The sequence below is a fragment of the Culex quinquefasciatus genome, chromosome 1, assembly GCF_015732765.1.
Source record: "Culex quinquefasciatus strain JHB chromosome 1, VPISU_Cqui_1.0_pri_paternal, whole genome shotgun sequence".
Classification (NCBI taxonomy): domain Eukaryota; kingdom Metazoa; phylum Arthropoda; class Insecta; order Diptera; family Culicidae; genus Culex; species Culex quinquefasciatus.
Window position 1 is genome coordinate 13,818,821 of NC_051861.1, and position 27,852 is coordinate 13,846,672.

The 27,852-nt window shown below is 35.1% G+C and overlaps 1 protein-coding gene across 6 annotated transcripts in view; it reads right to left on the bottom strand.

The window, feature by feature from the left end:
* Nucleotides 1-124: 124 nt before the first annotated feature.
* Nucleotides 125-27,852, bottom strand: part of LOC6037413 (metastasis-associated protein MTA1) — a 121,324-nt gene continuing 93,596 nt past the window's right edge. For 5 of the 6 annotated variants that reach the window (XM_038249374.1, XM_038249371.1, XM_038249362.1 and 2 more), the window contains exons 5-14: nucleotides 14,299-14,564; nucleotides 13,865-14,185; nucleotides 13,611-13,799; nucleotides 13,183-13,488; nucleotides 10,267-10,610; nucleotides 9,947-10,209; nucleotides 9,282-9,881; nucleotides 9,090-9,220; nucleotides 8,893-9,008; nucleotides 1,073-1,481 (exon numbers count right to left, since the gene is read on the bottom strand). In XM_038249374.1, coding sequence (XP_038105302.1) covers nucleotides 1,073-1,481; nucleotides 8,893-9,008; nucleotides 9,090-9,220; nucleotides 9,282-9,881; nucleotides 9,947-10,209; nucleotides 10,267-10,610; nucleotides 13,183-13,488; nucleotides 13,611-13,799; nucleotides 13,865-14,185; nucleotides 14,299-14,564 — 2,945 coding nt within the window. Of the gene's footprint in view, nucleotides 1,482-8,892; nucleotides 9,009-9,089; nucleotides 9,221-9,281; nucleotides 9,882-9,946; nucleotides 10,210-10,266; nucleotides 10,611-13,182; nucleotides 13,489-13,610; nucleotides 13,800-13,864; nucleotides 14,186-14,298; nucleotides 14,565-27,852 lie in introns of all 6 variants that reach the window. The other variant, XM_038249349.1, reaches the window with a different exon arrangement.

Below are 27,852 nucleotides of genomic sequence, written 5' to 3' on the forward strand. Positions count from 1 at the left end.
AAGTTAATTCAAAAATCTTTTGAATTTTAGTGAATTTTTATGAAAAAATCAGCAAAAAGTTGGGATTTCAAAAATGGGATTTTAATGTGTGATATTCGCACGACTAACGAAAATAAAACACAGATTTTGGTTGTTTTTCAATAGTTGCTTGTATATTTTTGAGAGAGGTTTTTTCATCAAAGGTGGAAAAAATTAATGATATTCCTGCTTCTCGCGTCACATCTCACATTCCGCGCGCGTTTCACGTTTTACATTCTGCCCATTTTTTTTTTATTTCTTTGTATTTCATCTAATTGTGTTTTTTGTTTTATCTTTTGCGGTTGCCTTAGTAAATTGAGTTTAGCTTATTATCAATTTTCTTTCGTCACGATTTTCTTGCTGCATTAATTTTAATTGTGTTTTTTTCTCTCTTTTTTTTGTTTGAATTTATTTCGTTCATTTTCACGATTTTATTTTAAGAAGTTACTCTTACTTAAGAAGGAGCGGTTGTTTTTTGTTTTACTTTTTACAAAATGAAAAAAAAACTATACTTTAAACGCACATTCGCACTCGTGTCTGCCGATTCGCGACAGAACCCAAACTCTTGCCTCAAACTCTTCCTCTCTCTTTCTTTCTCTTATTTTTAGCTTGTTGTTTGTGATTTTCCTCGTCACTACTTTTTTTTTCACTTTACTTCAATTACTTTTCACTATTACGTTTCATGTTTGTCTCACAGAGCATCATCATCAATAGTTTAGATTTACACGATCATTATTTGTTAAATAGTTTTTTTTTCTGGAGGCGTCGTCCCGGTTCCGGCGACGATCGCCTCACGTCCTAAAATTAAGATAAAATCGAAAATAAAAACGAAAACGATTTCAATCTTTCTTTTTTTTCAGAGTTGTTTAGAGTTTTGTTTGCTTACGGTGTGTGTGTGTTTTGTATTTATTACATGCAATTGTTTACTTTCGTTACTTTCATGCTTCGCTATTGTTTTATTCTGTTTTAGTCAGAAGTTTTTTCTTGTGTTTACGAGTTAATTGAGCAGTGCTTCCATCGTGTATGGATGTGGTGGCGGCTGCGGCGGTTCGGGTCAGTCTAGGATTACAACCTGTAGATCACTGTTGGCTTTATTGCTACTGCTAGTGTTGTTTGTGCTGCCGTTATTGTTACTGCTGCTGCCGATGCTGTTGTGGGTCGCCGCCAGCGGGTGAATGCCGGCCAGGCCAGCCAGGTTCGTTGCTGCCGTCGAGTTGAGATTGAGATTAAGATTAGCGGCGGCGGCAGAATGAGTTAGCGGTGGAAGCGTCGACGTGGGTGGCGCGGAAGGTTGCTGTTGCTGGCCGAGACCGGCCACGGCAGCGGCGGCCGCCGCAAACGAGTTCGTGACGATCGGGGGCAGCAGGGTGGCGATGATGGCCGCGTACTTGGGGTGCAGATGGCGCCACGGTTTCCGCGCCGACCGTCGCAACTCGGTGATGGGGACCTTGCGGCGGGTTTTTCTGAAAATTTATAGGCAATTATTAGCACTTTGTTGAAATTCCGAGCCATATGTAACCTCGTTCCGACTCATAAACGATAGATCGTTATATATATTCTAGGTTTAGTTTTCGTCATTATGGTTATGCCCTTGATGACATTACCATACCCAGCAAATTTTGGATTGCCATTTCAGTAAAATAAATAACTGAATGCGATTTAGTAGTGATGCTGAAATTCGGCAATGAACAAACCATTGCTGAAAATAAGGAACTGCATATCTGTCAAACTGGAATGTCACTTATGACTTCTGGAGTTTTTTTTTAAAAGGACCAATAAACCAAATTTTCTGTTTTTGCTTTTTGGGTGTTTTTCAATACCCCTGACTAAAGGCGGTTTCAAAAACACCCAAAAAGCAAAAACTGGAAATTTGGTTTATTGGTCCTTTTCGTTTTCGTTTTCGTTTTCGTTTTACGGAGCAAGGTGGGGGACGCGGCCTCAAGTCAGTCCAAGTCCGGTTTCTTGTGGAAAAAAGGGTAGTGGCCGAACTAGTATTGCATACCAAATGAACACCACCGGAAGATATAGGGATCGGGAGGGAGGTGAAAGAAAATTAGTGTTGATGTGAGTAGTAAGAACTTGGATGATTTGAGCAGTTACGGTAATCTAAGTTTAACAATGAATAAAGAAAATCTGAAATTGTGATTCAAAGTAAGAAGGCCCGGAATAAATTAAATTATTAGTTAATTAAATAAGAAAATGTAACTAATCGGAGATCTATGCAAAAGAAACCTCTGATGTATTCCAAATTTAAAGGAAATTAAAAATACTAGAGAAAAAAAGATGAAAACTAACTGCCGACCTGTCACGTCCGTCAATAGTCTTGTCGTACATTACAACTAGAAACAGATCTGCCAATGAAATGTTACACTTCGTTCAAATCCACTAATCATTTAAGTCCAATTATTCATCTACGGAAAACTATCTAACTTTAATCAACAACCTAAACTAAACTGTCTGAAAGTAAATTTAATCTCAAATCCCCGAATGTTTTATTAAAACGCCAAATATGGTAAAGGATCTTGTTTTTAAACCAGTCTTGCCGCTTCCAAAAACCAATAAACATAAATGAACAGTTTATAAGTTGAACACTAGTAATTAAGACGACTATTTCATGCCATTCATTTCATTAGGGCATAGAGCTTTGCAAACAAGAGTGCATCTCTATTATACCTTATGTAAACTGTCATTCGAGTGAAGGAGACACACTCCTGTTCACAAAACCCATGCGCCCTTTTGAAATGTTAGGCTCCATTTGATCGTCAAGGCTCCAGTAGACCCTCGATTCGCAACAATGGTCGATACAACCATAATCCGAAAACCGTTAGTTCAACAGATTAACGAATTTTGTCCGATATCATCGCACTATTGATTGACCGAGACTCTATGGAAATTTTGACATATCAAAATGCTACGTAATAATATTTTTTTAAATAAATTTCAAAATCTATTCTATCCTACAATGCCTAGAAGAGGCCTCTGTTTCTGTTGTGAGTAAGCGCTGGTTTCAGAGTTCATTTTCAATTTAAAAGGGGTGGGAGACGACTAATTTGCTTCATGAACTCCTACTCGGCCTTGGGACCACCTCTTAAGACACTGATGGCTCCTAGCTAGGAATTAAACCTAGACACAGCGTCGAGGCCCGCTTCGCATGGCAAAAATGTTGGCTGGGGGGAAGTGATATTATCACGAAATTTTATTTTAAAGCCAACATTGCTAACGGCGTCGAGGTCCCTACTCATGCCCAAGGAATTTGGTTTATTGGTCCTTTTCAAAAAAAAAAACTCCAGACTTATTGTTTGGGTGCTGGCGAGAGAGAATCCTGTTACAAATCAGTTGTGATCTTTAGAAAAAAAGGAAAGAAAAATGTTAATAACAAATGCCTTGATGCTAACCACCTGTTTTTTCATGTTTAGAGTATAATATAATAATAATAATAATAATAATAATAATAATAATAATAATAATAATAATAATAATAATAATAGTAATAATAATAATAATAAATAAATGTATAAATAAAATTACTTGAAACATTTTAATGGCAAGCAAAATCAAATTTTGCTAACTGAAATACCAGCAACGATTGCTGAATCTTAAGCAAATGATCTGTCAAACTGACACAAGAAAATAACTAAATTTTCAGCAAAATAATTTGACGTTTCTTTTGCTGAAATTTTAGTTGTTTTGACAACCAGTTTACTGAAATTTCAGTAAACTATCTGTCAAAGTGAGAATTCTGTAAAATCTAAATTACTGTATCGTTTACTGAAATTTCACTAGATTAATATTCAGTAAAACTTTACGGAATTTCAGCGAAAAAAAATGTGTGTTGTTTGGATTAAAAACAAGATTTGAAAAAAAAATTATTACAATTGAAGCCGAGAATTTCAAGCCAAAATCGCGCTTCCCAAACACGGATGTGAACCTAGAAAACAAGTGATTTTACATCGAAACTAATGTTTTCGAACATTACATAGTTTAAATTTAAATTTTCAATTGAGTTATAAATTTCTGTCCAGCTTTTTGGTCTCAAATCGAAACATTTTGAGTGACTTGGAGTTGACTTGATATTTCTGGGACAACACGAGAAAAGGGCTGATAAGCATTTTGACTGCTGAAACATACAAGACAACAAGTAACTTTTTCACAAAACTCGAAGTGTTAAACAACAGCTGTCCTTCCCAGCTACCTTCTAACGCTGCAGGTTTTGTTAAATAGTTACCTGTTGTCTCAGAATTGGCGAAATCTGTCAAAATGCTTATGCACCCTTTTCAAATGTTGCTCCAGATTTACAAAACTGACATACTTTATGTTGGGTTGAACATAGTAATCCTTGATAAATGTAGAAACGGTAGCTCGGTTAGGCCTGGGCGTTTTGGATGAAATGATGCTCGAGAAACGTATCGAGAATGAAACTCGATTTCGGAATGGAGGAGAAAATTCTCAAAGAGATCATTAAATAAAGAGGAGTTTTGAACAAAGTCGAATGATAGATCCGGACAACCGTTTCTATCAAATTATCTTAGATCCAGTCTCCAAAAAGTGCATAAATAACACTTAAGTGCTTATAACGTTTAATAGGGTTGTCAGATTTTGAATATTTTTGGCTCGTTGGAATTTTAATAACATTTCTAAAAATGTGTAATATGACGGGTTTTCTTTACAGTCTTCCGGACATAAGCTAAATTCGTTTTATTTTTGCATAACTTTCAAAGTACTTAACCAAACTTTATGATATTCAATAGCGACTTATATGCCCCCAAGGCGGATCAAAGATGGGGCCAGGAAATTCATAATTTCATTTTTCGAGTGACTTTATAGCAGGCCTGTCCAACGTCCGGCCCGCGGGCCGGATCCGGCCCGTGAAGCCATTTCATCCGGCCCGCGACGGCTTTTCAAAATAGTTCGATGACCGGCCCTAAAGGCTGTTCATAAATTGTAAATGACACATTCTCCGGCAATGTACACCTTGGGATGAATTTTTGAAAAGCGTGTATGAGCTATTTGGATATTTTTCCTCGATTCTAGACTACTTGAAGCTTCAAAAATCATGGTTTACATTAATTGATCATTTGAATATCATTTTGTACAAGTTGGTAAAGTTTTGCATCAATTCGTGATAAAATCATCGATTTAAAACATTTTTCTAAAAACTCCTGGTTTTCAGCGAAATAAAATCCAAAAATTATTCTTTTGATTGCATTTTGTAGGTTTTTAGATGTACTTAACGGAAATGTCATGGATTTGCAGTTTATCTTAAGTTAAGTATTTTTTCGAACTAGTGTAAGTTTACCATTTTATTGCGTTGCAACGTCACGAAAAAGGGACAGTTGTTTATGCCAACAGAAAACTAAACATCCAATCATTTTGATATTTTGAATGCTCTTTGTACTTGGAAAGAGCTTTCAAATGCAACCTAGAGCGACTAAATTGGTTGTCTAGATCCAAAGTTACAACAGGTTTAAGTTTGCGTTGCAACGTCACGAAATTTTAAATCATATTAGTCACATGGCAAAAAGGTGTATGCGTAGGTGGTTTTTGAAAATAAAAGGATACTAAATATTATATATTTTTATATAATGTTTCCGAGCATATTTACAGAAGAATTGTACATGGGTCATTCACAAATTCCGTTACTTAAGTTTGTATGCAACTCGAATAAAAGTAGGTATTTTATGAAACTTGTTGAACAAATCAAAATAGACCGATAGACCAGGGGTAAAAATTCTAAAACTTTCTTAAAAGTAATCACGTGGTAACTGAATGGCCCCTTTATGATAAACTGATTTACGTGAGGGTTCATTCTAATACAACGCAACGATTTTTTTTTATCCCACACCCTTACGTAGGCCAAATTACATTAAAATTCACTAAACAATAAAAATCACGTGATTCGATTGTTTTTTTTACAAACTTTTGTCACTTTATTGTTGGACGAACCCTTACCTAAATAAGTTGTATGCATCGTTTAGTTGTTCGCAATTAAATATGTTATGTTGCGCAGGCAAACAGTTTTATTATTTCCTCAAATTATATTTAAAAAGCACAAAAGTCAACAAAATAAGTTACGTTGTTTGCAGATCACCCCTTAGGGGCCATCAACACACGATATGGGCACTTTATTCATAAATTTCAGCCCTCCTGAAAACTTGAAGCTCCCCCTTCCATTCTAAAACTTCCACGTGTTTTGTAAATTGCTCAAAACCATAAAAATATTAAGGGAGCGTTCTTGCATTACGTAACAAAACATTTATATTTTTAGACCCCCTCCACCCTCTAGGAAATCTAGGAAAAATGTATAAATCTTGGACCCCCCCCCCCTTGATATTACCCCGTTACGTAATGCATGGACGTCCCATTACATGGATAGAGGAGAGGAGAGGGGGGGGGGGGGTCCTTCGTGATAATGGAATAATACAAATATTTATTTTTACTTTGAAACGCATTGTAAAACTGTGTAAATCGTACTGCTACTGTGAAAGCGGTATAGGGGGAGGAGGGGAGGGGGTCTTACATGGGCGGGCCAGTCAATTCACATGTCCTTGTACTGTGTATTAATGTCTTATAATAAAATCTTAACCTAAAGTTGTTCAAACTAACAAAAACTATGAATTATTTTGAAACTAAAATTTCGTGACGTTGCAACGCAACGAAAACCCCTGTTTTCAAAAACAAAGCGTTGCAACGTCACGAAATGTAAGTGGTCTTGAAAAATCGAGGTTTGATTTTTTCGTAAAACTAATGATTGCATTCGATTTGTTGGTAAATTTTACATTAAAAATGGAAGGAGAACCTCATAATTTGCCGTTTAACAGAGCAGAGTTAATGGCAAAACATAAATTGGGTCAGGATTGAGAAAAAGTCACGCGTTGCAACGTCACGCTACATATTCCCCTCTCAAAAATAGAATATTTACCTAAAATAATGTTTCAACACTGCTTCTTATAGGAAATTTAATGCCCTTTCCGAATCTGTAATAACATATAAACCTTTTTTATGTATTTTTTGAGTTACAGCCGAAATACTAAAAAAAGAAAAGTCAAAGCGTTGCAACGTCACGGCGGAATGTGTCAAATAAATTTAGTGTAAAAATTTAAAAGATAATCTTGAGATCAAATTTTCTGATATTATAACGAAACATTAATTTGTTTAATTTATGCTTTTGACATAAAATGTTGCTAATTCAACGTTTTGTTTGGATTTTGCCTTTGTATTTTTTTAATTTCTTAAAGTTTTGGCTGTTTTTAATTCTAAATGAATAGTTACATTTTTGAAGATTTTGATTGAAATTGATTTTTCATAAATGAGTAAGCAAAAATAATGTATTTTTTTAGAACATCTTTTTAATGATAAAGTTTGCTGAAAAAAAGCTTCAAAAAATCAAATTAATCATATCGAAAATAAAGATCGCTGTACATATTTTTGAAATATTTAAAAATCTTTCAACATGAGTCAAGAAATCAGACAGCATTTTTTTTCATTTACTTCAATAATTCTAAGAAAATTTAAGAATGACGAAATTAAAACTAGGGGAAATATACCCATTTTAATCACACTAAGCCGTTCGACCAATTCTCATCACTTTTGCCGTTTTCTGCTTTTAAATCAACATTTTCAGATGTTTCAACAATGGAGAGTTGCTTGCTCACTTTTATTTGAGCTGTTTATTACTTTGGAACAGTCAAAAACACTTTATATAAGCTGTAATTCATGATCAAAGTGCTGATAGACCGATAATAGAAATAGGCTGAGAAAGGGTATAGTTCCCCTATCAGATATTTATTTTTCTCCACTTTTTCATTTTGGAATGTTTTGTAAAATATTTGAATAAAGGTGCACAACAACGCAAAAAAATGTTTTTTCAGAGACCGGCCCGTGGCTTAATGGCTACGGCTCCCGCCTCATAAGCGGAAGGTTCCGGGTTCGATTCCCGACCGGTCTCCTTGAAATAATTCGACTATAATTGAACTTTGAATATGAACAAAAAAAACGTATGGAATCAGGTGGGATTCGAACTCACACCTTTGGATTGTAAGTCAGATGCTCTAACCACTCGACCACCGAGGGGTTGACACCCCTTGAGTGAATTAATCCGTAGTGGTGAAATAATGTCACAAGGTCATTTACTATATAATACAACAATCCCTTCCCCAACGATTCCCCTACACACGCTACACACCATATTCTATAAATAACTCGAAGTGGTTGGTACGGTATGTCCTCACTTCTTCTTCTTCCCCTGATGATTCCATGAAATGTGGGTTCCGTTCAAAGAATCTGTCTCTTGCGGTTAATGCAACGCAGTAGGCCGGGCCGCTTTAGTGAGTGTAATACATTTCGGGGGTTCTCGAAAGTACTGCAATAATTAATAATGACAAGAAAGAACTTGAGCCGTAATCTAACCAATAAGTTCTTCCCGGATGCTTTCTTCGGACTGGCTGCGCTTGTGTTCGATTAGATTAGATTAGACAACGCAAAAAATGTTTTTTCGTAGAAAAGATTTGCCTTTTCTCAGTAAGGTGAGGAAGGCTACAAGTATAACAAAGTGAAAACATTTTGGTTTGTTGAGTGCCTCAACTCAACAGTTTTTTCTTTTGTTTGCTAAAAAAGGAAAATGAAAATAAGAATTGAAACTTGTGTGATAAAAAAATGCTTACATTAAATTAAATTAATTTATTCATTGACTGCCACGACAATATTTTAGGGCCGTAGATAGCGTCAAAAATGCTGGCATAAATAGTCAATTTTAATGAAAAATGTATCACAAATTGTAAAAAAAAATCCGACAGATAGTCGGCTAGAAATGATACCAAGTAATTTTTAAAGAAAATAGCAAGGTATATTTTTAGTATGTATTCTGTATCTTCTCACCTGCTCGCTTCCGTCGACCGATAGTACACATCGTCTGGAGCATCCATCCAACTAATGACCTGCTTCCGCCCGGAGCTGGTCCGCGCCATTTGTGCAATTTTTGGTTTACCGTTCATCTGTTGTAAATAAAAAGAAAGAAATAAAAAAAAACACCAGCAATTAAAATCTCTGCCCTACGTGGCCGCACACCAACTTACATGATGCCTCGGGAGTGGTTGGCCAGCGGCCTGCGCGGCCGCCATCATGGCCGCGTACTGTTCGGGCGTGGGCCGGTGCGACGGCATCGGGTCCTTGTTGGGCCGTTTCGAGGGGGGTGGGGCCGCGGGACCTGAACGGAGAACAATAATGTTTAGTTTATTGAAGCTCGTTTTGGGGAACTTGTTACGAACCGTCGATTCCGTTGGCATCCTCGTAATTCCGCCGCTTGAGTGATGCAGGTGAGGTGTTGGTGCCGCCGGTGCCACTGTTGCTGCCCACCAAGATGGTGGCGGCGGCGGCATTCGGAGTGGTTCGTCCACCACCGGGCGTTACGCCCGCGGTGCTTCCCAGCGTCGGAATGCCACCTCCGATGCCACCGAGCGAGCCAGCGTTGAGGGCGTTCATCACGGTTGGGGCTGCCGTCGTTGCGGCGGTCGGTCCAACGGTGAGTGAGTTCGGGGTTACACTTTCGGAACCAGCGCCGGTTGGGGTTAGCCCTCCGAGATTCGGCACCACCGGCGGCGGGTTGAGCGGGATTTTTTCAGCCTCGGGTTTATTTGGTATCCGTTCGTATATCAAGCTGCCGTCCGGCGCCTTCGGTGGCTTCGGAAACGCTACCACATCCGGCTTTGGCATCTTGTCCTTCGGTGTCAGTATGAGCCACTCGTTGGAGGTGGCACCCGGGTTGCCCAGACGATTCGCGATCTGCGTTACGCTGCCCCGGTCTCGTTTCTTGTACGTCAACAACAGCCGGATGTCCGCTATACTTTTGCCGGCTTCCGCGAGGGCAACTAAGGGGAAAGTAAAACAGAAAATGTTAGATCCCGTCGAGAGAAGGGTTACCAAGACCACTTACATTCCTGCTTGACGGCGGCGATGTTGATCGCGTAGGACGGCTGGCGGGCGGCCTTTTTAGAGCGGATGATCTGCCGACACAATCGCCTCGATAACCGCGTCGTGAGCGTCGTGTGCAGATAGAACGCCGTCCGCGTCTTCATGATCGGTCGCGGCGACCCAGACCGAATCTGGATGCCGTGGGCTTGCGCGTAGTGCCGCGCCAGGTGAGCCTTCAGCTTGAACTCCTTGCCGCAGTTGACGATGGAACACTTGAAGGAAGGACTGCAACGAAACTCAAACTACAACCTCGAACCTACCCCAACATCACAAGCAACAAACCTGTGCGGCCGGTGATTGCTGATCCCGCCTAAACTCCCGATCGGCCCACTGCTGGACACAATCGTCAGATCGTCGTCGATATCACTGCCGGAACCCGATCCCGTCACACCTGCTCCGCCACCACTTCGTTGCTTTTTCAGTGACACGGGTGTCGTTCCGCCGCCGCCTCCGCCACCGGGTGTCCCCGTCCCCGTCGTCGGCGTTGTCGCCGCCGTCGTCGTTGAGTCAATATCACCACTATCCGCTAACCGCGATGCTACTTTAAGGCCTCCGTAACGCTTCCAATAGTTCCAGCAGGACTGGCACAGCCGGCAGTTCATGTGCGAGGGGCCCCACGAGTACCACTGCGGGAGGAGATGAAAAATAAAGAAGGAAACCAGAGGATTAGTAATTAACGCTCGCAGCTGAAACACCCTTCACGGTGAAACAGGACTCAAATCGATGTCGTCGTGCTCTCTTGTCGCTCGAAGTCTGTTTAGACGGGGTTTGGTTGTAGAGGGTTTAAAGCAGCCCAGTTACCGAAAATCGAAAGTACCAATAACGAGATAATAGGTCTATTCCCGTACTGGCAGAATTGCAGAATTTTTGCAGCTTCTGCAGAATTCTGCAGCCAGCATAAGTCACTTTTTTGCAGCACGTTCCCGTACTTTTCAGCACGCTCTCTTCATCTCTCTCTTTTGCAGAAGTTCTGCAAGGAGAGAAGCGGCAAAACTTTTGCCTGGGTAGCGCGTTCCAGTACTTTTTCTGCAATATTGTACACAGTTGAGTGGATTTAATCAAACTGGGTATTAAAGTTTTTTTATTTATTACAAATATTAAAAAAAGGATGACAAAAAAGTAATTGAAAGAAGTTTACCTCTAGAACGGGGACATTATTGTTTTATGCAGCACAATATTTTATTTAAAAAATCAAGGATTTATTATTTATTGAGTTTTTAGAAATCAATTATGATAAGGTATGATTTTTATATTAAGTAGACAATTTTACTAATAAGAGTGCAAGGTACGTTTCATAAATATGATTAAAAAACAAACAAAGGTTTTATATAGAAGGGACCATAAATACATATGTTAATAGCAGAATCTTGCAAACGATTATTCGGGATAACATAAATAAATTATGACTGGATGTCACATGAAAGAACAATTGTGATGCAGCAAAATTGACAAATTAAAACAAAATAATCACAAACTCAAAAAAATTAAACCTATTTATAAAGAAATGTGAAAATTAGGAAATCCATAATTAAAAATAAAAATATTTCAAATTGAGAAACTTTAAAAAAAATTAAATCAGATATTTGAGAAATTTAAAAATGCAAATAATTTTATAGACATCACACCGTCTTTCCATACTGAATTTATTAACTAAACGGGACAAACACAGAACACCCAGGGGAGATGGGCGGGAATCGAACCCGGGCCCCTTAGCACACATGATGGATCAGCAGCCGAAGCCGCTAACCACCGCGCCACGGGGTCCTATATCAGAAAAAAATAATAAATCACAAATTCAAAGCTTACGAAATTGAAATAATTCAAAACTAATTGTTTCAAAATGTTTCAAATAAAAAAAAAATAAAAAAAAAACAACATAAAAAAAAACAACATAAAAAAAAACAAAATAAAAAAAAATAAAGTTGAAAAAATCGAAACAAAAAAAACTTTGGATATTTATGAGTTCAAAACACCAAAAATTCAAACGCTACAGTAAAAAAAAATAATAATATAGAAAATTAAAGAAATTAAAGTTCAAAAATAAGTAAAATTCAAAAAAATAAATCAAAAATTTTAAAACTCAAGTATAAATAAAATAGAAACAGTCAAAATTTGCAATCTCTAAATCCACTAAATTTGAGTTTCTAACCTAAAATATGACTCCAAAAAATGTGTATTTTTTATGATTCAAGATGACGAAGAAATTAAATGTTCTTGAATTCAAGAATTCAAGAATTTAAGAATTTAAGAATTTAAGAATTTAAGATTTTAAGAATTCAAGAATTTAAGAATGTAAAAATTGAAAATTTTGAGAATTTAAGAATTTAAGAATTTAAGAATTTAAGAATTTAAGAATTTAAGAATTTAAGAATTTAAGAATTTACGAATTTAAGAATTTAAGAATTTAAGAATTTAAGAATTTAAGAATTAAGAATTTCAGAGTTTCGTCAAAATTACATAATTTTTTTGGTTTATATAAGAATACAAGTTGGTAGCACCGTTAAAGGTACAATTCATTTTTTGCCAATTAAGTTTACCTATTATTTTAAAACACATATTTAGTATATTCCGAGATATATTCAAAAACAATTGAAGACCAAAGATTATTCCTAAACAAATATTTATTTGAAATTATTAAACTCAAAAGATATGTGTCTTTTAAAAGTTTTTTTAAAAACAATTTGTTTTAATAGTATTTTTTTTTGTTGGGTTACTAGCCGTTCCTAAGTTATTAATTTTTAGAAAAAAAATCGTTCTCAATAAAACCAGACATAAAAAAAACTACCCTAAAATCATTTATTATTACAACTAATAATAAAATGCTTGATTTCACCCAACTTGCAAATTTTATGTAAGCGTGTACTCAACATCCATCACACCAAATTGCAGTAACTTTTCAACAAGAAAGAGAAGAGAGAGCTTGCAGAAAAGTACGGGAACGGTTTTGCTGCAACTTCTACCTCTTTCACTGCAGAAGTTCTGCCTGAGAGAAAAGTTACTTTTGTTGCTCTGCTGCCACTTTTGTGCATAATTGCAGAATTCTGCAGTACGGAAATAGACCTAATATCTTCAGCATTTTCTTCATCTGCTTTACAAATACATTGTATAATCTCTTAACTTGATGGTGTTAACCGTTAGACACGATTTGTGATCTTCTATTCACCGAAGTTGATTCGTTCGGTCCACCCTCGAACTTACCTGTTGCGACGCTAGCGTCGAGCACGACTCGCACGGCTTTCCGCTGCTGATGGTTAATACTTCGGCGCCGACGCCGCTCCCATTCGAGTTGCCGTTCAGGATGTTGTTCTTGCCGGTGCTGTTGTTGTTGGTGGTGCTGTTGTTGGTGATCAGCGCCGGGCTCGGTTTGGTGTAGTTGGGAATGTAGACCTGCTTCAGCTTGGACTCGGCCTCGACCGCTTTCACCCGCTTCTGCTGCACGTACCGGTCCGTCGTCTTCCACATGTAGTAGTACTCGACGATGCTCTTCAGCGTCTTCCAGGGCAGCTTTAACATTAATTAAAAGAACAAAGTTGGAGGTTAGATTCGATGGATAGAGCCAAGGTTAAAAGCTTTGAGTGCCGTGTCCTCCGTGATAGGTACTGCCGAATTTTGTCTACACAACTCACAAAGTCGTTCCGGATGTCGTTGAAGTCTTTGCCGTACTTTTCCAGCGCGTCCTCAAACAGGTTCGCTTCGGAGGCGCTCCACTCTTCCATCTCGTCTCGACAGAGCACGGGCCCGGACGACGGAACCAGGGAACACATCGCGTCCTCTATCGAGTAGCCGTGCTTGTGCAGGGTGTCCATCGCATGAAACTGGAATGATTTGGACGAAATTAGTGACACAATTCGTTCTGACTTACTCCAAGGAAGGTACTTACCAGGGTGATATCACGACTAGCGGCCGCAGCCGACATGTGCAGGGACGGTTGCTTCACCGAGCTGGTGCAGTCCAGCGCCCGGGCGAACGTCCCCACGGACCGGGACACCACCAGGAACTGGTCAATCTTCTTGTCCGTGAGCGTGTGCGTCGGGTTCCACACCAGCGTCTCCATGTCCTCCAGGTTGCGGTCGTACTTTTCGCCGTCCTTCACCATCGGCTGCAGGTCCGTCTGGTACCGACTTCCGACCCGGATCTCACCCTTGTCCGCCAGCAGCGTCTTTTGCGTCGGATCAAACACCAGGCAGTAGAAGAAGGTGTCCTAAAAGCGAAATAAAGCCGGTTATTCAACGTCTCAACCATTTTTCAAAAATAGGAAATAAACATCGAAAAATCTCCGGACGCCTTGGAAGTCGATCCTTTACTACTACTCACGTCTTTGTTCAGATAGCTCAGCAGCGATTCCTCCTCGTTGAGCAACGTAACGGAGCACTTGGCCCGGATCTGGGTCGCCGGCAGGGTTTCCACCTGCCGCGACAGGAACAACTCCCGGTGCTTCATCTGGTGTCGCTGCTTGGGGTTTAGCTGCTCGCCGGATCGGTCATTTCCGCCGCCGCCGCCACCTTTCTCACCTGCGCCGCCTCCGCCTGCTCCTCCGCCACCGGTCGTGTTTGGACTGTTTCGTTCCTCTTCGAGGGCAACTGCAAGCGTAAGAGGGCGATAGAGAAAGGAGAAAACGTCAATGAAATTCCGGTGGTGCTCATTTTGGACGGGCGAAAATTAATTGCATATTTAATTAATGGGAAAGGTGCACGAGGTTTAGGACGGGTTTAGCGAAGCCAGGATTCGGAGCCGCTTTCATACTGGGAGGAGGGGGAAATTACGCGTGAAGGATACGTTGGCGTTGGCACTGGCGTCGTCGTCGTGTGCGTTGTTGATGACGGTCTGAATAATTAATATGGTTTGCGTTCTTGTGATCATTTGGCTCATGCCCGTGTCTGGAGATGAAGTACAAATAGCTTACACAGTTTGTTTTTGAGGAATAAATTTGAAGAGTTTAGCCAAATTATGCTATTCAATATTTGTAGAAGTATAGTCTTCGTTATAATTGGTCATGTGAGTGCGCCTCTAAAATTCATTGGTAAGAAGAACTCAGAAAAAAATTAGAGTTGGAAGTTTCACTAGTTTTATGTGACTTAAAAAATAAGTGTGCAGTAATTTTTGTAATGTCCCATACTATGCTTCTATGTGTTTTATAGCAGAAAATTTTACAGTCGCATTAAAAGTTATAACATTAAATCAGTTAGTGATGAGATTTTCAAAAACTTTAGGACTAAAAGTTTTAATTTAAGAACAATTCAATTTAATTAGTGTTTATTAGATTTTACCAGTTCTGCTCCAGGATGTTACATTTGCATTTCAGAGATTTGGAGAACCTTTCAACTGAGATCACTTCAAAAGCCATTACAGGGAGGGTACATGTTACTAAGTTTAGATTTTGCTAGCTGCGTGCTCTTTTAGGGAAAATATTTTTGAGAAAAAAACCCTAGATCTATGTAATTTAAGAACAAAAAAGCTTTTTATGTAGCAAATTTTAGCCACTTTTTATTTCAAAAGTAAGTTACTTTTGTTATTACAATAATATTTTTTGTGTGTAAGCGCCAGTTGTATCAGCCGAACCGTGAAAATTTTAATTTGTGTTATATTGCAAACTAACCAGAAATTTGTTTTTCTTGCCCCATAGGGTCGTCTTGTCCCACTTTTCCACATATGATTTTGAAATTTTGTTCTTAAAATCAATGTCGATTTATCATGTTGTTAGCATTTCTATGCTTGTTTTCAGCTCCTTTTTTCTGGTGGTAGAGCATTTTCATGCTTGTTTTCAACTCCTTTTTTCTGGTGGTAGAGATACCACCAGAAAAAAGGAGCTGAAAACAAGCATGGAAATGCTAACAACATGATAAATCGACATTGATTTTAAGAACAAAATTTCAAAATCATATGTGGAAAAGTGGGACAAGACGACCCTATGGGGCAAGAAAAACAAATTATCCTTGGAAACGAACTTAATATTCACTTAATGTGAATCAAAGATTTTTTTTTTACTTTCATTTTTTAAAGGGTTGAAAACAAACTCTTTTATGCATGTTTCTGTTGTGAAATTTGTCCCAGGAACACAAATATGATAAAATTATCACCAGAAAATGGGATCTAAGGGGTCCCCCGAGCAAAAATTTACAAACAAAAATTTCACTAGAAGAAAAAGTGTCTATTTAATATGTTAATGTCCCCTACAAGCTGCAGGTCGAACCGAGTTGATATCTGGATGGAACACTTTTTTATTTGAGTTTGAAAATTATGGTATTTTTTCACTAAAATGCCAATAACTCCCTTAAGATTTAACCAATTGGAAAGCTTCTCCCTGCATTTTACTGCATTTTTTAAGCCTTTTCAGATGCATTTTGAATTTTGAAATTTAATTGAATTTTGCTCAAGTTAAAGCCATTTTAAATTTTTTGACGTTTTTGAACCTAGAATGCTCATATTTTGGCCAGATACTTGTTTCATATTTACAAACAACCCCTGAAAATTTCAGGCAGATTGCTGAGGTCGATGCGAGATCGGTATGCTTTGCTCGTGGACTCGCTCTTCAAGAGAAGCTAGATATATATAAAAAAAAAACATTTTTGCAAGAATTCCCAAACATTTCGATTTTTTACAGAATGATTTTTTTTTATGTTTTCAAAAAGTAAAAAAGTTTTACCATTGTTTGATTAAGTTTTACTCGACAAATTAAAAGTTATTTGTATCCCTGTTCATAAACAAGATTACGGGTATCAAAAACTTGGATTTCTTTTTCTATTTTCAATTCGGTTTTCATCAAATCTTTTTTATTATAACTAAGGCTACCAACTCTTGCTGAGCAAAAATCCGTACACTTTGCGGTAACAAAAACTGGCAATGAATTATTTAGATAAATTAAATTTCATGAATTTGAGAATTAAAAATAAAAAAAATTGCGTCGTTTTTACAGCTAACTAATTTCACAAAATGCTATCAGAGTGCTTATAACTTGCAAAAATAAATCGTGATTTGAATCAAATCATTATGTTCTTCGGTGTGTTTCTTTTTGTTAAACGTTTAAAAGTTTACGAAATGTCAAGTTTGCTTTTACGAATAATATCGTTCTTAGTGTTTTCACGAACACTTTTCCAGAGTTTTTTATTATTGAAAAGGTCCTATCACATGTAAATCACAACAGTTTATAGGACCTTTAAAAAAACTCTAGATTTGTTAATTCAAATGTTCAAATGTTTTCACAAGACTTGGAAAGCCTTTGGAAATGGATAAATATATTTAGTAAGGAATTTCTAAAAAAACAATTCTAGAGTTTTATTTAAAAGGTTCTATCAGCATATGAAAGACAATAGTTAAAAAACTCTAGAACTATCGATAAACAAGATTGAATTGAGGAAACTCCGGAAAACTCTACCTTTTTAAATCAAACTTACAGAAAAATAAAAATTTCTAGTTAACAAAAGCTTCGATCAAATAAAAAAGCAATGAAATGATTAAAAAGTTGTTAAAATTCCGTACAAATCCGTATTATGCGTAAAATTCCCTACAAAAATTCCGGCCTGTTAAAAATCCGCGAAGAGGTTCGAAAATCCGTATGGTAAGGAAAAAATCCGTACAGTTGGTAGCCTTAATTATAACTAATGATTGCAAAGCAACTGTACTAGTGTAAAATGCATTTTAAAACGCATTTTCTTAGCTTGTTATTTCAATATTTTTATTTTACTTTTTTAACAGTTTTAACAGTATGACAAAATAAAACCGAATAATAAATCTATGCTCGGCAACATCGTTCAAATTAAGCATTATTTAAAATCATTTACAACATTTTTTTTGTTGTTGCTCAAAGTTTACTTTTATCTTTATTATATTGAAACTAAATCGAAACAAAATGAAAATCAGTTCAAATACATACCATTATAATCATTAAGCGCTTCCCAAACATTTATTGCAGATTTTTGCGAATTCCCCCATTTCTCGATTTGAGTCGCCACCCTGCAGTTCTCAATTCCTAGGTAACTTGGATAATTACCGACAAAATCTAGTAAGAGATTCGCCAACATCATCGTCATCGTCGTTTAGTTAATATCGAGATGTACTAAATCAGGGGTGCCCAACCTTTTGGCCCTGCGGGCCAGATCTATTTTTTCTGAAGCAGTGGCGGGCCGGAACTAATATTTGATAAAAGTTGAAAAAGTAAAGTGGCGTCATCCATAAAGTACGTACGCTCTTAGGGGGGGAGGGGGGGTTACCGAAGATGTGACAAGATGTGACGAAAGGGGGAGGGGGGTTTGCGAGATTGTGACGTCACGCTAGGTTTTTTTATGATTGCATAATATTAAATTGCAATGTACACAATTAAATTAAATCCGCTTTTCTAAAATTATTTGCTTACTAATATTTAGAAGCACCGTCATAAAGGGTGACATAGGGTCTGGGGGGTGAGATTGGGTCATACAAATTTCTGCATTTTTGTTTGACCCAAACTCAACCCCCAGACCCAATGTCACCCCTGATGACGTATCACATTATAATTTACAAGCCTTACCCGACAAACTTCGTTTTGCCTTAACGAGGCACATCAGCCGGAAATCCGTCCTCGAAATTTTTTTTTCTAAAACTGTTATATCTCGAAAACTACAAAACATATCGATATGATTTTTGATTTAGCCCCTAGAGTTTTAATTTCTGAACAATTTGCAACTAAGCAAAACTATTTTTACAATACCATTGTTTCATTGTTGGGTCCGAGAGTTCAATGTTGCATGCTGTTTTTGCACTCTACATATTGGTTTTTGATCGTGTAACCCCAACAGGGCAAAAACCACATTGTCAGTCCAAAAAAGGAAGTTGGTACGCGCTTCTCAAGACAATTATCTATTCATTGAATATAAATTTGTTTTGATATGAGTTTTCGTTTTTTTATAGTAAATATTCTACAAAAACCTATTTTTCACCAGCCCAAATCATGCAACAGGCACGCGACAGGCAATTTTATTGCATACAACAGAAGTGGCAACAGCGCGCCATGCTAGCCTGCTGCTCAGCACTCGGCCAGCACGCGGCACACAGCGAGAACAAAGGAGCCAAATAGGGCCGATTTCATATTTTTGTACGCTTTTAGGAAAATAAATATTGGACGACAAATATCTTTCAAAATATTTTTTGACTAAAATAATGCCAACAGTAAATTATGTAATAATATTTTACACTCTAATAAAATTTATTGATGTTCCACAGCGAGATGGAAGCGTACAATTCGTACTCGGCTCAGCATTTACATTTTGCAACCTGAAGAAAAAAAGTGAATGAAATTTTATGTAATAAAAATGTAATTTGAAGCTTCAAATAACACAAGTGATTTCAAAAATGAACAGTGTTTATTCTATTGAAAATTTTGATAATTTTGGTGTACTATTGACCCTATAACTTCTCTGCTAACTTGCCGGCCCGGCTGGCCTCGGTGTGTGATTGTGTGTGCGTGTGTGTAAGCTTTGTTTTGTTGCACTCATTGCAATCAAAGGCATGGTTTTGGATTTATTTTGGCATTCACGTCGTTATCGACTGGCAAAGAGAATGATCAAATTAGATAATTTTTACAAAATAACAAAACTACAAAATTACAAAATTACAAAATTACAAAATTACAAAATTACAAAATTACAAAATTACAAAATTACAAAATTACAAAATTACAAAATTACAAAATTACAAAATTACAAAATTACAAAATTACAAAATTACAAAATTACAAAATTACAAAATTACAAAATTACAAAATTACAAAATTACAAAATTACAAAATTACAAAATTACAAAATTACAAAATTACAAAATTACAAAATTACAAAATTACAAAATTACAAAATTACAAAATTACAAAATTACAAAATTACAAAATTACAAAATTACAAAATTACAAAATTACAAAATTACAAAATTACAAAATTACAAAATTACAAAATTACAAAATTACAAAATTACAAAATTACAAAATTACAAAATTACAAAATTACAAAATTACAAAATTACAAAATTACAAAATTACAAAATTACAAAATTACAAAATTACAAAATTACAAAATTACAAAATTACAAAATTACAAAATTACAAAATTACAAAATTACAAAATTACAAAATTACAAAATTACAAAATTACAAAATTACAAAATTACAAAATTACAAAATTACAAAATTACAAAATTACAAAATTACAAAATTACAAAATTACAAAATTACAAAATTACAAAATTACAAAATTACAAAATTACAAAATTACAAAATTACAAAATTACAAAATTACAAAATTACAAAATTACAAAATTACAAAATTACAAAATTACAAAATTACAAAATTACAAAATTACAAAATTACAAAATTACAAAATTACAAAATTACAAAATTACAAAATTACAAAATTACAAAATTACAAAATTACAAAATTACAAAATTACAAAATTACAAAATTACAAAATTACAAAATTACAAAATTACAAAATTACAAAATTACAAAATTACAAAATTACAAAATTACAAAATTACAAAATTACAAAATTACAAAATCACAAAATAACACAATTACACAATTACAAAATACAAAATTACAAAATTACAAAATTACAAAATTATAAATCAGACAAAAAATACAAATAATAAAAATTATACAAATAATAAAAATAATACATATAATACAAATAATAAAAATAATAACAAAAAATACAAAAAATACAAATAAAACAAATAATACAAATAATACAAATAATACAAATAATACAAGTAATACAAATAATACAAATAATACAAATAATACAAATAATACAAATAATACAAATAATACAAATAATACAAATAATACAAATAATACAAATAATACAAATAATACAAATAATACAAATAATACAAATAATACAAATAATACAAATAATACAAATAATACAAATAATACAAATAATACAAATAACACAAATAATACAAATAATACAAATAATACTAATAATACAAATAATACAAATAATACAAATAATACAAATAATACAAATAATACAAATAATACAAATAATACAAATAATACAAATAATACAAATAATACAAATAATACAAATAATACAAATAATACAAATAATACAAATAATACAAATAATACAAATAATACAAATAGTACAAATAATACAAATAATACAAATAATACAAATAATACAAATAATACAAATAATACAAATAATACAAATAATACAAATAATACAAATAATACAAATAATACAAATAATACAAATAATACAAATAATACAAATAAAACAAATAATAAAAATAATACAAATAATACAAATAATACAATTAATACAAATAATACAAATAATACAAATATTTTTTTTGAATTTTTGTATTTTTGTATTTGTATTTTTGTTTTTAGTATTTTTGTATTTTTGAATTTTTGAATTTTGTATTTTTGTATTTTATTTTTATTTTACATATTTTGTATTTTTATTTTTGTATTTTGTATTTTTGTATTTTGTATTTTGTATTTTGTATTTTTTATATTTTATTATTTTGTATATTTGTATTTTTATTTTGTATTTTTAATATTTGTATTTTTGTATTTTGTATTTTGTATTTTGTATTTTGTATTTTGTATTTTTGTATTTTGTATTTTTGTATTTTGTATTTTTGTATTTTTGTATTTTGTATTTTTGTATTTTGTATTTTGTATTTTGTATTTTGTATTTTGTATTTTTATATTGTATTTTATTTTATTATTATTTTGTATTTTGTATTTTGTATTTTGTATTTTGTATTTTGTATTTTTGTATTTTTATATTTGTATTTTGTATTTTTGTATTTTTGTATTTTGTATTTTTATTTTTGTATTTTTGTATTTTTGTATTTTGTATTTTGTATTTTTGTATTTTTGTATTTTTGTATTTTTATTTTGTATTTTGTATTTTGTATTTTTGTATTTTTGTATTTTTGTATTTTTGTATTTTTGTATTTTTATTTTTTTTATATTTTACTTTGGGACCATCCAGAAACCACGTGTACACTTTAGTGGTGAGGGGGTATGGCGATTGTCCACGATCCATACATTTTTTTTTGTATGGACAATTGACGAGAGGGGGTGGGGATTGAGATTCCCAATAAAGTGTCCACGTGGTTTGTGGATGGTCCTATTTTGTATTTTTGTATTTTTGTAATTTTTTTGTTTGGTACTTATTGATTGTAGAGTATATTTATTTGGTATCGTATCAAATTACTAAAATTTGTTCTTATTTAGGTTTGCTGAACTAAAAATTAAAAATATTACTGAAACGTTATTTTTCATGATTCGATGGTTCGAAGCATTTGAAAACTCTTCGATTATCTACTTTGAACTACAACACAATATTGGAACAATCTTCTAACTTTCACGACACTTCCCCTAACGTCCAAAGTCATCTTTCGTGAGTAGCTAGACACGTGGTTGAGTCGTCACGTGAGTAATCACATGAAAAACTCTTACGTGAAAAACTCCGTTACCAGTCACGTGGACAGCCACAGTTTGCCAAAAAAAACTCAAAAATCATGCATTCCATTGAATCAAAATTAGAAACAATTCAACTACTAAGACAGGATGCGTATAGAGATATCCATGCGCGAGAGTATGTTAGTTTAGTTACACACGAGAACCACGTGCTTGAAATTTCAGCCAATCACAATCGATCAAATTCAAAATAATACTCATGGCGAGCCTCTGCTGCTGGAATAGGGTCAAGCACTCGATTGATCACAGACATAAAATAGTAAACTAGAATATATAATTTTTATTATATTGAAGTGTGCTCTAACAATTGTAAATATATTTAGCATTTTTTCTATTCATTTTTTTATCTTTAGTTTGAGAAGGAAAAATTGCTCAGCAAAAGGGATGATAATGGGCTTTGGTCTTTGTGAGACATCTCAAAATTTTATTAGCAAACGATACATTATTGCGCATGTATTTTCAATATGTTAGTAAAAATGTTGATGAAAAATATCAACTTTCTAAAATGTATTTTCATAATAGAGAGCTAAAATGTGAAGTCTACCCTATAACGTTCCTTTGTCTTCGCTTTGTGCTAGCCGTGTGCAGCAGCAGCGGCCAAGAATGGTACGCTGTTGCCATTTTTGCGCTGCGCAACTAAATTGCTTGTTGCACTTGTGTTGCATTATTTCCGAATATTCAAAAAAATATTGTAAAATCACGAATTATTACAAAAAAGTGTACTAAACCAATAATGGTTGAAAGGTATTTCAATCAACCATCTTCAAATCACTCTACAGAACAATCCAACCACCTCAAAATGTTGCACGACATTTCTTCGTGATGTCGCATGCAACTTTTTTAGAAGAAGAAGAGAACAACTTCCCCGGCTGATGTGGGCCCTTAATTCGTTTGTTGACGTTTTAGCCTCCTGTGATCAAAATTTAGTTTTTCGTTTCATTTCCCATACAAACGGCGATGTTCCTGAATCGGTCCCAGAGTGGCCAAAGTGGCATTTTTTTAGCATATAAACCTTCCTTGGGCTTACACGAACCCAACTCAACAAAGAGCACCCCGATCCGACGCTCCGTATTGAACTGATTCGCGTTCGAACAAAACCGTCGAATTTTTTTATATATATAGATAGATTATATAGTAACATTTTTTTCAGCTGGAACTTCAATATTTTGCAAATTCTTGCTTGATAAAAATAAATTCTTTTGAAAGCAGGGTGTTCATAAGAAAACGGCTATAAATGGTTTGAACTTATTAGATACAAAGCTGTGAAAAACAGTTTTCAAGATTTTTTTAATACTCGAATGTTATACCAGGTCTTCTAATTTTTAAAAGATACAAAACTGTTTTTTATATCGCAATGTTTATTCTAAAAAATGAATAATTAAAATAATTTAACCTATTTTTTCATATTAAAATTGCTAAAAATACCAAAATTATGAGAGTTTAAAAATATAAAAAATCCCATCGAAAACAAGGGGGTCTGGCAAAATGTGACGTACTTTTGAGGGGGAGAGGGTCAACCTTGTGTGACAAAGTGTGACATAGGGGGGAGGGGGGGTTAATTTTGGTCGAGTTTTGCGTGACATACTTTATGGATGACGCCTTAAACTAAATTTGTTTGTACGAAACTATTGGCACTACGCCCCCCGGGGCATGGCCTTCCTCTAACGTGGGATTTCTGCTCCAGCGCCTCTGACGAGACAGGAGAAACCGGGACCGACGTTTTACTTCACCATCCGATAGAAGCTCAGTGGATAAGGCGGGAATCGAACCCGCGTCTCATAGCATCATCGGGATCGGCAGCCGAAGCCGCTACCCCTGCGCCACGAGACCCACAAGTATGATTGGGTTTATTAAAGTAAATAAAAAAGAACTAGTGATGTAATAGTAGTTTATGCAACAAGTTGCAAAAATAGGATTTTTTCAGCACGAGTCGTACATTTATCCAACGAGGTTCACCGAGTTGGATAAATACGAAGAGTGCTGAAAAAATCAAGTTTTGCAACGAGTTCCATACAACATTTTTTGCAATTCCAAAAAACACACACTGAGTGAAATTTTAAGTCAAATTTTCATGTATTTTGTCAATAAATCGTTTAAATAAAAAAAATGTTGAAAAGTGTTACTTTTAGAAACAAGTGCTGAAAAGTTCAACTTTTCAGCACCCATTTGAGTGCTGAAAAGTAGAACCTTTCAGCATTTATTTTGAAAAGTGTTGCTATTAGATTCTGTTTTTTTTTTTTGGTACAGAAAAGTAGGCTATTTCGTAGTTCAAGAATGACAGGAAAAGTGAGTAGTTTCACGACGGAATTGGGTACTAAAGCCCTATGTAAATTTTTATGTACAACGATAAAAAACACGATTAAAAACAATTTCTGATCACTTTTTTTTCATTTTAATGCAAATTTTTTTTTGACAACACAACATTTTTTCGATGGATCAACTATGGTCCCTTTGGAACGAGCTGTCAAGTAGGAACTTTTCTGTCAAGAAGGACCGCGAGGTTAATTTTTCAAAATTGATTTAAAAATCCATTTTAAACTCTTTGTGGTCGTACAAAAGATCATTGTACTCAGAAAAATAAGCTTTATCGCTGTAAACAATAATATCAGCAATCTAAGCTTCATTTTAGGACCCAATTGCAAAAATAAGATTTATATATCATGATTTTAAGAATGAAAACAAAGATTATGTCCAAAAATGTGTTCATTTTACTTATTTTAATTTTTATTTGCTTAAAATAGTATAGTTATTGTTTTTGACGATTGCAATTAAATACCTTGGTATAATTTTTTATTTAAAAAAATATTCAAATTTCAATGGTCGTTGCAATTTTTTTAAGTTGAATTTCCTCAACACAACAAAATAAAAAAAATCAAAGAGACATGATAAAATTAATTCAAAAAAATTGAAAAGCATAACAATTTAAATTACGAGCCATGGTTTCAACATTTTAATGAAAAAAGTGTTTTAAAAGTTATACACAGTCCTTAATATTGACGAAAATTTTATTTTTTGCGAAAAATATTTTTTTTGCGGTGCTGTACATAGGAATTTTATAAAAAAAAATGCAAAGCATTTTTAAACAAGCTTTTTGCGTTTCTCTTTGTTTCGTCGTCCGTGTCTGTCGCTAGTGACCATGAACGGCCATGATCGATGACGACCAACTTTTTCAAAACTTTTTTTTCGTAAAATCGCGATAACTCGTGATGTTTATAAGCAAACCCCTTATGTCTATATATTAAAAATTTTGTAATTGTCTGCTCTACTGCCCATAATTGAAAATTCGGCTATTATGCCAAATCAAGTATTCCGAGAAAAACGCGTTTTAGTGTTTGACACAAAATCTCCGTCAAGGTAATTTCCCATAAGAGTGGCATATTAGCCGTTTGGTTTTTCGCATCGGCAGCCAAGTCTAGACACTATTTCAGTAAAATTCAAGTTCCAGGAGATGCGTTGGAACGTCCTCTACCACCTGGTGCTAATATCTCGTTTTTGCCAAAAGTGGATATTAGCCGACAAAACCTTTGAAAAACATTTGCAACGGCCTTATTTAAAAAAAACAAGAAAATAGAAAAAAGTTTCAATTTCAAGTAATCACAGTTAAAACTGAAACTAATTTAAATTTAGTATCGTTTTTTCAAGCTTTTTGTACATTTTTAGATAACAATCCAAGTTTTTTCATAAATTTCACTATTTAACGAAATGGATAATTTTGTTTTCTTGCAGAATTTTTCAGTTTAAAAATATCAGTATTGAAATTATAAGATTTAAATTCAAACATGAAGAATGTTGTTATAATATGTTAAAATTTGAACTCAAGCTTATTTTTTTTTAATTCAGACGATCCATTTTTTTAATTTAATATTTCATGAACAGCCTTAAGGGCCGGTCATAGTAGTATGTTGAAAAGCTGTCGCGGGCCGGATGAAATAGCTTCACGGGCCGGACATTGGGCAGGCCTGTACTAAATAATAACATCCCCCGCGAACTGCTTCTCACCATCCTTCATTGTGCAGTCTTTTAGGACGAGATTTCAGTTGATGCACATGGTCGCATAAATGTTCCATTGCTCAGCTTTCTTGTAAATTTGTTAAAAAATAATGTATTAAACAGAAAATCCGAACGGAGATCTTTGATTGCTTTTCAAAATGCCTGAATTTCCAACGGAGATGCGACTGCGAGGGCCTTTCGTTCTGGGTGTACGAAATGAAAAGCATCCCGCGAAGTTCCTCCTACTTGAACGGAACGCAGCACTGCGACCCACACCCCAAATGCGGTGGGAGGTTGCTTTTGCGGGTCCCAGGCCAAAGAAATCGATATTCCGAGGGGGATGTATTTGAATATTGTGTGTCTGTGTGTGCTCGGATAGTTGAAATAGAGAAAGGGGTGGGTTGAGCTTTTTTTTTTCGGGGGACTAAAGTAAATACACTGAAAAGGAGGGTGGTCGCACGATGCGTTTGTTGAGTGGTGGGTGGTGGTGCATCATCAAACACAAACTTTTTGGCGGGGATTTTGTTTTTCTCGCGTGCGGAATACTGGTGGGACACATACATCAATCTAGTTTCGCGGAATCCAATCACCGGGGAAACGGGTTTCTCTTGCACCAGATTGCTGGCTTTGGAACGTGATTGGAAAGCTTTCGGCGAAATACATCCCGGCTGAAATTCGCGGTCCAAAATTGCAAGTTTAGTTTGTTTGAAGTCTACATCAAATGTTTGTATTTTGTGTAACAGAGTTCGTCTGCGAACCAACAGGTCCGCGATAATATCGCAGGTTGGACAACTTTCAAACTCGGACATCCCTGCTATATTTGATGGCTTAATTAAAGTTTGCCGAACTGGTCGTACAATGATGTTGACTACAAAGATAACATTTGTTGGCAGATCCAACGTGAGGTTCATCCTGACGTGACTGACATCTGGTTCTCCAATTTAATTGTTAGTTAAGAAGTCAAATTTTTATACTTTTTAGTATCTAAAACAGTTAGTCAAATAAAAATGATTTAACTCATATAAAAATTATAACAATAATTCTTGGACTAACAAATCTGCATAACCCACAACTCTTCAGCAATGGTCAGCACAAGCGTGACTGTTCCACGAATTTCCATTAAAATGTGCATTGTTCATCATTCTGGGGCCATAACTCACCCGGACATGACTCATGGCCCCGCATACTAGCAATAGTCGGACTTGGCTTGGCCTGGCCTGGTGCCCTTCGACATGTCCGCGGATCGGGTCGGATTTCCGGAATGACGCTCACTCACTGGCTCGCTCTCTCTCTCTAGGTTTGGCTAATACATAATATAAGGTGTAGTTTGGTGGTCAAGCCACTTGTAGTCATAGCATCTCATCACGTCCGACATTGATGCTGACCACCCTTGGACCGTGATTTATA